General features: G+C 36.9%; 1 protein-coding gene across 2 annotated transcripts in view; it reads right to left on the bottom strand.

Moving 5' to 3' along the window:
- LOC149795145 (testis-expressed protein 36-like) overlaps nucleotides 1-7,852 on the bottom strand; it is a 65,924-nt gene extending 58,072 nt beyond the window's left edge. The window contains exon 1 of one of the 2 annotated variants that reach the window (XM_089964864.1): nucleotides 7,374-7,795. In XM_089964864.1, coding sequence (XP_089820990.1) covers nucleotides 7,374-7,424 — 51 coding nt within the window. In that variant the 5' untranslated portion in view covers nucleotides 7,425-7,795. Of the gene's footprint in view, nucleotides 1-7,373 lie in introns of both variants that reach the window. The other variant, XM_089964866.1, reaches the window with a different exon arrangement.
- Nucleotides 7,853-12,620: the final 4,768 nt, after the last annotated feature.

Genomic DNA, 12,620 nt, shown 5'->3' on the forward strand with positions numbered 1-12,620 from the left:
GGAAAGAGTCTTGGAATTACCCCATGTAGTACATAAGCAGACCAAACACATATACAAAAAAAGCTAACACTACTATCCAAATCTCTAACTATGTCTCTCTATCTAAAAATCCATACAGCTCCAACTGTATGGGGAACTAGTCCACGCTATAAGTGGCAAGTAACAAAAAAAATTAGACTTTCTGGAAAAATAAAGGGAGGTCTAGTTCGATCCAGGTAAAACACAGCTAAATAAAAAGAGTGTGGATCCTGACTCGAATACAACCTACCCAACTGCTTGCAATACGTTATAACGATGAAACGACACATATGAACTTGCATTTAAAGCAACAGGATTTGTTTTTCTTTAAAAATAGTGCACCGTTTCATCGGCAAAATTCCAAAACAGAAGCAGAATAACTAATTCAAAAAAAACAAAAGGAATTAAAAAAAGAGAAAGAAGGAAAAATGAAGAAAAAAATGGGCAAAATTTGAAATAGAAGGCTATCCCAACAAATATACCATATAGCATACAAACAATATAGCATCATACACATATAGCATACACGGGATGTAGGAGACCTCCAGCCAAGGTCAACTAGAAAATCAGTGATGAAATTTCGAAGACGGTGAATGAAACCGATTCGGAAAATCTAACCTGTAGAAAACACTAGGGCTAAAGAACAAATACCCCGACAGAATTACTCCAAAACAAATTTTGTTCGGAATCCTTTTCTAAAAAATACAAACAACATATCAGGGGGTTAACACACATACATAAAACAACTTTACTATTTTGGTTAAGTGGGGGGGGGGGGCATCTGTCTGGTGCCCCCCCCCCCCCCCAAAAAAGAAGAATTTAACTGAATACGGTAAACTATAAACCCCCAGTCATTGTGAAACATCGTGCTGAGAAGTTGTAGCAATAACTCCGGGAAACCACTCGTGAATTGGCGGGAAAACTTAGGAAATTCTAAGGAAAGACAAAGCTTCGTAAAGGTCAGTGAGTTATTTGCTCGATTGTTGCAGAGTATTTCGGCATTGTAATTGTAATTATGTGCGGTATGTATACTTCATTACCAGAATCGTTAGTAAGTAGAATTACCTTTGTAGTGTTTAATTTACATGCGTATTTGAGAAATGAGCTATGATTATGTAAAGAATTATGTAGATTACTAGCTCGTAGTTAGAATTTATAGTGTAATTCGCTATTTGGTTAATTCGTAGTAAACTAGTGCATTTATTCATGTGATATTCTAGATTTTGAAACTGTTGAATTGAATTGTAACTTTGGAAAATGGTTGCAGTGTGTAAAATAGTTAATATGGATATTTGAATATTTGTGTACACTTGTGGGAGTGTAATGTACAGAGATGTGTCTGATTACTGTGCTATTGTGCAGTATACTGAGATTAAGAATATATATATATATGCGGATTTGACGCAATTATTGATGCCTGTATGATTAAGTAGTTGATACCGTGCTTTTATTATGACGTTGTTTACCATACAAGAGCGTATGAGTATTTCGATGTGCACGAATGCGTGACCGAAAAATATAATAGCCTTTATCTGATGATTGATTGTTGGTTTAGTGTGAGACGAGATGGCTAAGGAAATATGCTAACGTCCTTGTTTTCACAGGAAGCTTTATGGGGACAGACTTCCGGTTTGGTTTAGTCCCGATTCTCTAGGAGAGAGACGGAATAGAGACTAGTGGAGACGTCGATTGTGAATCGAAGGATAGTCGGAGAGCAGAGTCAAGGAAGAGGAGGAAAAGGAGGAGAAATTGGAGAAGAGTAGTCAACAAGAAGGAGTTATGAGGGAAGTCGGAAGGAGAGAAGGAATTGGCGGGATACAAGAGATACAGATGAGTAGGAAACAAGGACAGGTGGAAAAGCGATCTCACACTATAAATCACAGGATTCAATAGGCTATCACTTGTTCTAGAGGGAGAAGAGTGATGGGGAAATTATTATCAGCTGAATATTTAACTGTATTAAATTGTTATTCTTTTGAATTTCACCTTTGTGTTCTCAATAATTTAACCGTCGGCACTGCTGACTGGGGCTCGGAGCTTTACCTCTCTCATTCACTAATTTCACTTCCTACAACATCGAGCCTGGGTGGGACTTCCATGGTAATTTATATAATATATTGGGAGCACCCCATCCCAACCCTAACAAACCCCACATTGGGTTTGTGTGTTTTGGTTCGATGTAAAAACGATCAGAGATACAAGGAATTAACTTGAATAGATTAATGGGAAGAAGAAGAAAAAAAAACGAGGCCTTACACAAAAAATCATTGATTAGTTTTATATCATATCTTTACTGTTGAAAATATTCTAGTTTTTCTGCAATCTTAGTTCAATGAAAATTCACCAAATAAAACTGTCCAGTGAGATCTGAGAGATTTGTCGGACATCGGTCAGCTAATATTCCACACTACTCTTCATAAAACTATCATCTAACACAAATGTTACACCCTTACAAATTAAATATATTCGATTTTGATCAGTATAAGGTTCTTCCTAGGCTTGAAAATCGAACTTCTGGAATGTTTACACCTTGTGGTGGGGGATGGTGGTGTGACTCTAAAGGGGTTCATCAAAGAAGAAGCAACTCTGCTGTGCCAATATTTTTTTTAAAACTTAATTTGGTTGATCCAATCCCTGACGAGTTTGAAACTGTATACGTGTTGAGGTTTCATCTGTAAAAAAAAACAACGCTAACAACAGAATGAAATAAAAAATAAGCCGTAACATATCCCAGTCGGTTTTACATGTGATAGTAAATTTGGAAACGAATATTACTGACTCATGTCGTTCGGTACTTGATACCAATGATTTACAGATAAATGTTGTAGCAGAAAGCAGTCTAATAACGTTCTTTGTGTTGCTACTATAAATGTATCAATCAACGCAGATCGAATTGCGTGTGTGTGTGTGATTTGGATTTTTAACGTAGCTTAAACAATTTTTTAGTCATATCGCTACGATGTCTGCCGTGTGGCAGTTTATAGTGATGCCTAGCACTGAGCACTGGGGCATCATGTCGCAGACATGTAGCATGATGTCCCACCCAGTCACATTATCCTGACACCAGGCCGACCAATCCTAAAACTAACCTCTTAATGCTGAGCGCCAAGCGAGGCAGCTGTTAGTGCCATTCTTGTAAGTCTTTGGTCTGACTCGGCCGGGGATTGAACCCACGACCTCACGCATCCGAGGTGGACGCTCTAACCACTAGGTCACCGGAGAGGTCTCGAATTTCGTCGATCTTGGGTTGATTGAAAACAATCCTTAGTCGATGTTCAACTATATGGAAATGCTAAGCAAAATTTAACAACGTTTTTCATCAGCTATTGACAGTACCATTATCAAGCAATGGGGGGGGGGGGAGAGGGAGAGAGAGAGAGAGAAAGGTGCATAAATCATTGATGAAAATCTGATACATTCGTTTTCAGTGAATAAATTTTAATAGCAACAACAATTTATCGACAAAGTTCTTATAAGTTATCAAACTTTTATACTGAAGAAATACACGTGTGTTAATATGACACTCATTCTAGTCATTGAGCACTGTAATAACAGGATCAGTATATGTTGATTCACTAACCACTATTTGTAACCGTTATTTACTCTACATAAAGCTCAGGGGCAGATCCGTGGAGAGGCACGCCCGCCCACAAAACAACAAAATGAGCGCAAAACAGTCGCATCTTTTCTTGGAGTAATATTTTATAGATGATTAAACTTATACTCTAGAAACGTTTCAAAAATGCGTGAACTTCGGGTGACTTTTCGCACTCTGGACCTCTACCTCTGGTTCCATTCAATAGCCCCCTGCCGTACTTATTTATTCTATATCGCCCTGAACCCATATTCCCGAATCCGCCATAGAAGCTACCTAGACTTTTATTTACATATATCCGAAGTAAACAAAAAAACAAAAAACAAACACACCAAAAAACGATCATGAATCGTTCTAAATGTGGCAATGGATGTGAATTACTTCTGATACAAAAGCATGTTTGCTGAGAGCATCATCAATCACCTCTATCCTGATAAAAAGGTCCCCATCTGACTTTGATATTCGATGAATTTTCAATCTCAAAATAGCGGGCAGCAATGTAAAGTAAAGGTTTATTATCGACGGTAACCAACAAACAACTCCAATTGTCGTTTCAACTCTGACAAACCTCCTTAATATCAGGGAAAGTCCATCAAGAAAAGAAAGCGCTCCAAATTAGGACCGCAACCATGTCGACCGACTTTAAAAGCGAATATTCTACCATAAGACCAAAGAGATTGAATGACACAAGCTATTAAACAGACTTACTCATCCACATCAGTCAATTATGGACACACTTCACTGAGTATTACGGACTGGTGCACTTCACACTCCGGGGTATGTGAAGCACCACCGTTGCCGAAACAAGTACCAATTTATTTTTGTATGGCCGAGTGGTTTAAGGCGCTCGCCTACAGATCAATCACCTCTATCCACTTAAGTTCGAGTCTCGGCTCGACCAATTTGGGTATGCGAGAAATTTTGGTCGATGGTTCTTCCCAGGGTCTTCCTCCCACAAATATACTGGCCGCCATATGGTTGTTGCTGTTGCTGTAGGCTTTAACGCCATTTTTTCAGCATAAGATAGGCTACATATGGCGGCCAGTATAAACAGTGGAGGAAGAACCAAAGAAATAACAGGAAAGAACCACCGACCCACGAGAAGCTACTGGCAAGCTTTCTCACATACCCACATTAGCCGAACCTGAGACTCAAACCCACGCAGACAGATGTGAGATGGCAGTGATCCGTAACGGTGAGCGCTTTAGATCACTCTGCCACTCGGGGCCCCTGACCGCCACGTAAAGCCTCTCATCTACGGAAAAATGACATTACACCCTAAAAAAAACAACATAAAAACAACAACACGACGTACATATCACATTGGTGTGCATCACACGAACCCTTGTCCCCACCGGGGTTCGAACATGGAACCCTATAGTCATGTACAATTTAAACAAAAACATAATAACAGTCTAGTCTGGGGGAAAAAAACACGCAGGGTAATTTAGTTTGGGATAGGTTTCAAAAGCGAGCAACGACTGTAGATGAAGTTTGTACATATTTTGCCACGAAACTGAAGAGTCGAAGACTTGATGGAGGATGCTTTCTTGGCACTGATTGGTGAAATACGAATAGCGTTTGAATTTGTATGGAATACTAGCAGTAGAGGAGGTCTATTTTTGTCAAAGAAACTCAGATCCGATATAATGTTGAAACTGGAATAAAGTTAAAGTCAAATCCTAGCCATCAATCTACAAGAAGCATATTTCGTACACAGTTCTTGTCGAGCAGACATAAATTACATTTATTAAATGTATATATTCAGAAAACGTAATATAACAATTATAACGTTCACATCGTAGCTAAGAGCTTTTGATAAAACCATTGTCACTCAAAGTCAAAGGATAACCTGGGTATGGAAACTATATTGTTTAAAGCAATACATTTTTTAACATTTGTAAAAAAATATCGGCTAATAAAAGGAACGAGGTCTTGTCTTGTCTGGATATATTTTAACACTTTCTCGCATAACTGGTTAAAATCAAGAAAGCTCGCAAAGGAAAAAAAGAACAAAAAATGCTGAATCTAATGAGGATAGTTGATGAGAAAGTCTCAAGGTAGTGACCCGAACAAACATTCTACATGCCTACACGTAATGCATCCATAAACTTAATTCCATTTTACGGAATATCAATTCATCCTTTACTCCTTCCTGCAGAGAATATAATGAAATGGTTATATAGCGGAGACGGAAATAAAGCTTTGGGAGAGAAAAATCAGCAAATACCTGTCAAATAATTAGCTAGAAATGGTGCAATATGGTTTAATGTCACAGAAGGAACTAATAATACTGGAGACTTAGAAGCAATAATTCGGGAAAATATAAACCTGAGATAAATAAAGGATTTCAATCAATAAAGAAAGGTTCGTAATCATCCAAAGGGTTAAGCAAGGAATTCTTGTTTAGGCATTATGGATATAAAAAATGTACACTACAATTTGACTTTAGATTAGTTTCCATGTAAACATTTATAACTGTTCTTAGATGAATTAAGAATGCTGAGCCACTTAAATATTAGATTTTCTGACAATGCCAACCAAATGTTTAAATATATTTATATCCATGTGATAACGTCATGGATGATGTCACTGTATAAAGACGACGTCATAGCGTCAGGACTAAGAAAAAACATTTGAAAACAGTTTGGAAAGTGAAGCCAAGATGGAATAAACTGAAAAATAATAGCACTAAAACAGCAGAAACGTCTAACGAAAACTCGAGAGAAGCAAAACTTTTGACACATGAACAATATATTTATTCCGCGTTGGGATATTGTGGTTGGTTTGGTTCACTTGGGTATTGTACAGCACAGCAATACAGATAGGTTATTTAACCTCGATACAATTGGAGCAAAGTGCTTTGCCAAAGGACACAACACTGTAGCCGACTCAGCTGCTTCCATGGAAGGAATGGAACCCGCACCTTGTCTATCCCGAGTCCAGAACGCTAATCACTGGGTCACTACAGCTCCCGCCTTTTTCGTTCCCTCTCACGACACACATGAGAGAGAGATAGACAGAGAGACAGAGACAGACAGAGATAGATGTCTTTTGGTTCTTGCTTAATCAGCAACTATGCATTTTAGAAATAATTGTTTGCTGAATTTACTATGCGATACGTAGCAAATAGGAGTCAGGGGCTTTCCGCAGGGACAAACTTAAGCAGCAGACTAAGGCGTGCCTGAACGGGACATGAACCCAAGACCTTTGGATTACGAATCTGACGTTCTGCCAACAAAGTTAACGCTCCCATATATTGGCAAAGCACCAGTAGGTTTTGGTTATATGAAGTTATATATATATATATATATATATATATATATATATATATATATATATATATATATATATATATATATATATACACACACACACACACACACACACACACACACACACACACTGCTACAGCTTGGAAATTACGGGTTAAAATATATATTGTTACAAGTTAGAATATAAATAGTAAAAACTTTAAAGTGAAAAATGTATGTAAGCAGTGTCTGGCTTTGTTGATAGTTCTTTTCTTCGCTCAATGTCTCGAATGAAATATGAACCATTTAACTATTTTATATTATATATTTACCTGCATTTGGCATGAATTACAATTGCATAGCGATACATGCTAATCGACTAAAAGGATTACCGACTCTGAAATAAATCACGAAATAAGATAGAGTTATAAACAGATACAAAATTATGAACTAAATACATTACTGACATACACGGTAATTAATGACAAAGTTAATAGATGTCTTACCCAAATTCCATCAGATGTGGATGGCGGAACATGTTTTCGTCCTCTTGCCATTTCTTTTTCTGTCACCTCGTGAAGTCAATCTCGACAAATCACACAACAATAGACTACTTGACTTTTCAGTCACCAAGCTTTGACTCTTTTATATAATTATTTCCTATTATGTTGTTCCTTCAAGATTTAAAATCTCGCTAATTACAGCTTGATAATCTTCCTTTTTAAATGGCTAAATAGCCTTTAAACCTGTGTTGCCGTGAGTTAAAAGAGGTAACACTCACAGCTATTGATCAGTAATATGTTGTTCCCATTGGATTCGATAAGAAGTGTGGATTAAAGAGTTTCAATGACCCGTTACCTCGCGATAAGTGTCTGTCATTCCCTAGATCACTATTGACAATGCAGACGACATATCACGCCAGAAAATTCAATATCCGTGATCCAAGAAAACGTTCCATAGTAACCACATAAATCTCTAAAACTTTTAACACTATAACAGATATTCGTATATTCGTATGCAATTTAGGTCTGACGACGTAAACAAAACAACAATCATGAATAATAGGATAATAATATACGTTTTTAACTAACAGGCGGAATGATATTAATACGTTATTAGATGATCAAAGGCAAAGTACTTACAAGGGAGGTAATCCAAGATACTCGTGTAGCTTCTGTACATTTTGTTTGAGCCCAATACAGGAATATTTTTGGGGAATGACATAAGTGTACGTAATGATTCCTTTAAAACAATCTTTGATTTATGTATTTCTACGTAAAAGTTAAATATACATGTGCAGAAAGCCATGATAACCAAGCTTACTGCATAAAGTAACGTATTCCAGGTTAACACAAATACGAAATTATACTTATGATGCCGCAGTACAGAAAGGATATGAACTCGTGACGGTAACGAGTTAGGTCAGAAAATATCCAGGAAGGGATACTCCAGTCCCCAGCAACACAACCCCTAATTAGGAAGGGTTGTTGCAGTCCCCAGCAACACTACAGCCTTTAATTAGGGAGGAACGTTGCAATCCCCAACAACACTACAACTCTAATTAGGTAGGGATGTTGCAATTCCCAGCAATGTTACAACCTCAAATTAGGAAGGGAAGTTGCAATCCCCAGCAATATTACAACCTCAAGTAAGGAAGGGATGTTGCAATCCATTGCAACACTTCAACCCCGGATTAGATAGTACATTACCCTATAAGAGATAGATGCTATGAGAAAAACTGAATTGCAAATGCTTAAGCATCCAAATGGACAAGCATCGTCCGAAGAGTGGCTGTAACCCGTTTCATAGAACCTTGATGCTAAGTCACCAAAAGGACGTGCAAACATTAGGCCTAAAAACCTATTTATAAAAATATAATTATCGTACAAAAGTGAGTATAACACCAAATGAAACATTTCGCACAAAATCGAGTATTAAAAACAAAAACAATTGTCGCACAAAATCGAGTATAACAAACATCAAATAAACGATTTTCGCACAAAATCGAGTCTTAAAACATTAAATAATGGACAACAGCAACAATCCAAATGTTCACATACAAATGACTATCCGATAAAATAAATAAAAACGCGCAAACACAAAAAACTGAAATAATTATTTTTGCCAAAACTGTTTATGCTATTTAACATAAAGTAACTCGGCTTTATAAAAAAAATTGCTGAGGTCTATTTATTTTATATAATATACTTGGCAATGTAAAAACATTATTTAATGTTTTAAGCTGCAAATCAATTATTGCTTATTCGAAGTTTAAGTTTGCGAGGGGTTAAGTTATCAGCAATGTTGTTATTAGTTTGATAATCGGACTGTCAATTACCAGTTATATATTTCTTAAGTGGTAACATTTTCCAAAGAAACAATTTGGTTTGAATGAACGTGATATGATAATGAGGATGACGTAGTTATCTCGTTTTTGGTAAATCGTCCATTTAGACATGCTGGAAATATGATGCCTTAGATATGACCACCATAAGATTGAACAAACTTATTAAATAAATTATGCAGCCAAATTAGAAGTCCCTTGTGTTGCTCATAATGAAACGTTTTGTTGACAGATAATACACACACACTATACGAGCTTCTTGATGCATGCCTAAATTGTAATTACACCTTTTTGATGAAACGTCTTACACACAAGGTGTCTCTATTTGATACGTCAAAACCGTTCTGATAATGCAGTTGGATTTTTTTATTTAAAAAAAAATAGAACTCTGCTTACTATACACAAGATTAATTCGAATACAGTTCTGAGGTTGAGAGAGTCTCTCTCTCTCTCTCTCTCTCTCTCAATTATCCGTGTTTGATTCGGATAATGTGTGTACTTTACGATATACGGCTTAAAACTGTAAAAGTCAACACTTCATCTGAAGGGCATATTTGAGCAAACACATGAAAGAACATTAGATAGGTTTCATTGTCGAAACTAATGTGCAGATGTCACGTGCTTTGTAACACAATCCACTACGATCTCTAAGAATATTGACTGTGACCAGTTTTCAAGTTCTAAAAAGACTATCGAGAAATCCATTAGAATATTTACTCGGCAGAAGAGTCAATACTTGTGCGAGTACAATAAACGTTTTATTAACTTTACAACGGCCGTATTTACTATTCTTCTTGAGTTTATGAACTTTGTCAAAAGCTTTATCCCTGAACGCATGAAAACTGACAAGCAATGCAACTAAGTTTCAGAAGGGTATTAATACCTCAAGGAAATGTTATTTATGATAAAGGAAATCCATAACATAAAAAAGATTGATAAATCTTGATTTTGCAAGGCTACACAAAAACCTACTGTTGCAGTCAATCCTTGAAAAGATTTTGTCGCTAAATTTAGACAGCGGTGTAATTATTATATTATAGCAAATCGGAAAGTGATTGTCTTTGATATAGAGAAAGACAAAACGGAAAGTACAATTATATTTTCCACCAAGAAAAACTGCCGATGATGGTATGGTCAATTACAAAGCATATATATGCCGAAACAGTAATAATTCTCATGATGAAATCTTAATGGTTCGTCCCTGTGGGCATTTGTGTCTAAGAAACTACGCTAAACGATAGACGCTGAAATGATACATCTGTTTTGAAAGTGTTATGATCCTGTAGGCAGTAGTGTCTGAAAATGAAATAAATCACTTGAGCGTGAACTCTGTGTCACAATGACCTACATTTGTCAGTATCATGTAGTTTTCATTGTTCTTGAGTTTAATTATAGTGGCGTGCGCACAATTGTGCATGTGCCACTTTTTTCTGACTGCACCGCAGCCTGCTAGTTGTCCCTGGGGAAGGGGATGGTGCCACCTCCCCCAGGCTTTTATGGATTCAAGGAACCCTGATAGTTTGGCCTCAATCTGTGGGTCCATAAAGGTCCCTACAGTTGAATGGTTGGCTGTCATTAGTGGGAAGGAGAGCTCGGGAACGGTCCTCCTTGCTTTACATCGCTGGTTTCTTGTTGCATTTTCCTGGTGTTTCTTGCAATTTGTTTTTTCTTCTTCAAAATGTTCTAAAAGGAGGAGGGATGTTCTATGCTGTTTATAGAGGTTCTTAGTAGAAATCATGTATGTAGAGAGATTTTCAAGGTTATTATGGTATTACTAGTCGAGGTGTTTAGGGTGTGTTTCCTACGTTATGTTATTTATAAGTTTTTAGATATTACCTCTTTAAGTTATTTATTAATTAATGTTTTTAGAGATTGAATGTTATTTATACTTTATTTAGCCAGAGACCGGAGTCCTAGCCGATTACACGGTTCGTTAAGGACATCTAGGACAGGAAACCTAGCTGATTACTCGGTTCCTTAAGGACATCTCGGACATCCGATTTTGCGGTTTCCTTAGTTTTTTTATAGGTGCTTCGTAAGTGAATTATTTATTAATACTTTTATAAAATTAAATGATATGGGTTTTTATGTGGTGGCTTCTAAATTTATTTAGCTAGTTACTGGGTCTTTTGGTTTTGTGGGGATAGTAATTATATTTTGTTCCTAAGTCCTGCTGAGTCTATGAATTGATTTATATTTTTATATGCTGATTGTTTATTTTTATTAGAGCCCATAAGTAACTCTGGGTATGTGTGTAGTGATCCAATCTCTTTTTGGTTTTTGATAAATATTTTCCGAGCGGGTTGATATTTTGGGCATATATTGAATACGTGGTGTAGATCTTCGGTGGTGTGGCAGTTAAAGCAGTTAATGGTTGCTGGTTTGGGTCCTATAAACCTTCCAAAACTGCTTGCTAGTTTAGTTTTTCCAGTTATTATCCTCTTTATGGTTTTCTGTTCTAAATAGGTACCCTTAGGTAGCTGTATGTTCCTATCTACGTTTTTTGGGGGTTTCATGGTGCTTTTTACCTTTTGTGGAGGAGTTCCAAAAATCTTGCCATGTTTAGTCTATATATGTTTGTGCGAAGCTTATTGCTTCTGCAGAGCTATAGTTAAGCTTGATAGAGTTTTGATCTCCTAGTTTGGTTTTTGCAACTTTGTCTGTTGTTTCGTTGCCAGAGATTCCAATGTGCGACGGTATCCACATGAGCTCGACTAATTGATGTGCTGTGGTGATATCGTCGATTAATTGGCATGCTCTGTCGAGGAATTGTTCCCTAGAGTGTGTATTGCGATTTTGGATCGATTTGATAACGCTTAGGGAATCGCTTATAATGACTGCTTTGGGTATTTGGTTGTCTTTGATCCATTGTAGTAATTCAAGTATAGCTCAGAATTCAGTGGTGTAAATGGAGCAATAGTCAGGTAATCTGGATCCCGTTTGTATATTGAATTCAGGGATGACTATTGCTGCTGCTGTTCTTGGTGGGTTGTTTGTTTTTTGATCCATCGGTATATATTTTAACATAGTCCGGGCATTTTTGGTTGATTTCGTTTACCAGTACAGGTTTTAGTAAGTTTTCATGTCCTTCTTTATTGCCTAATTTGGTAGCTTCAATGTTAATCCTTGGTGGTTTTTGTAACCATGGTGATTTGTTCTAGTCTGTATTGTTTGTTACCTGTTTTTTTCCTAATTAAACATTTGTTTATACAGTAGCCAGACGGACTATTAGGGACACGGAAAACTTCATTTTTATGGTAAAGTGTCACAACTGAGAAATCCAGAAACTCTGTTACTCAAACTACCAGGTCAAGCTGACCCTGACTTTGGCGCCTCTGGAAAAAGGCGGCAGAGATATTTGATTCTGATTGGTTACGTTAAATAAGGGGTGTGTTTCCCACACAAAATT

The sequence above is a fragment of the Sinohyriopsis cumingii genome, chromosome 7 (genome assembly GCF_028554795.1).
Source record: "Sinohyriopsis cumingii isolate HCF-2022 chromosome 7, ASM2855479v2, whole genome shotgun sequence".
NCBI classification, from domain to species: domain Eukaryota; kingdom Metazoa; phylum Mollusca; class Bivalvia; order Unionida; family Unionidae; genus Sinohyriopsis; species Sinohyriopsis cumingii.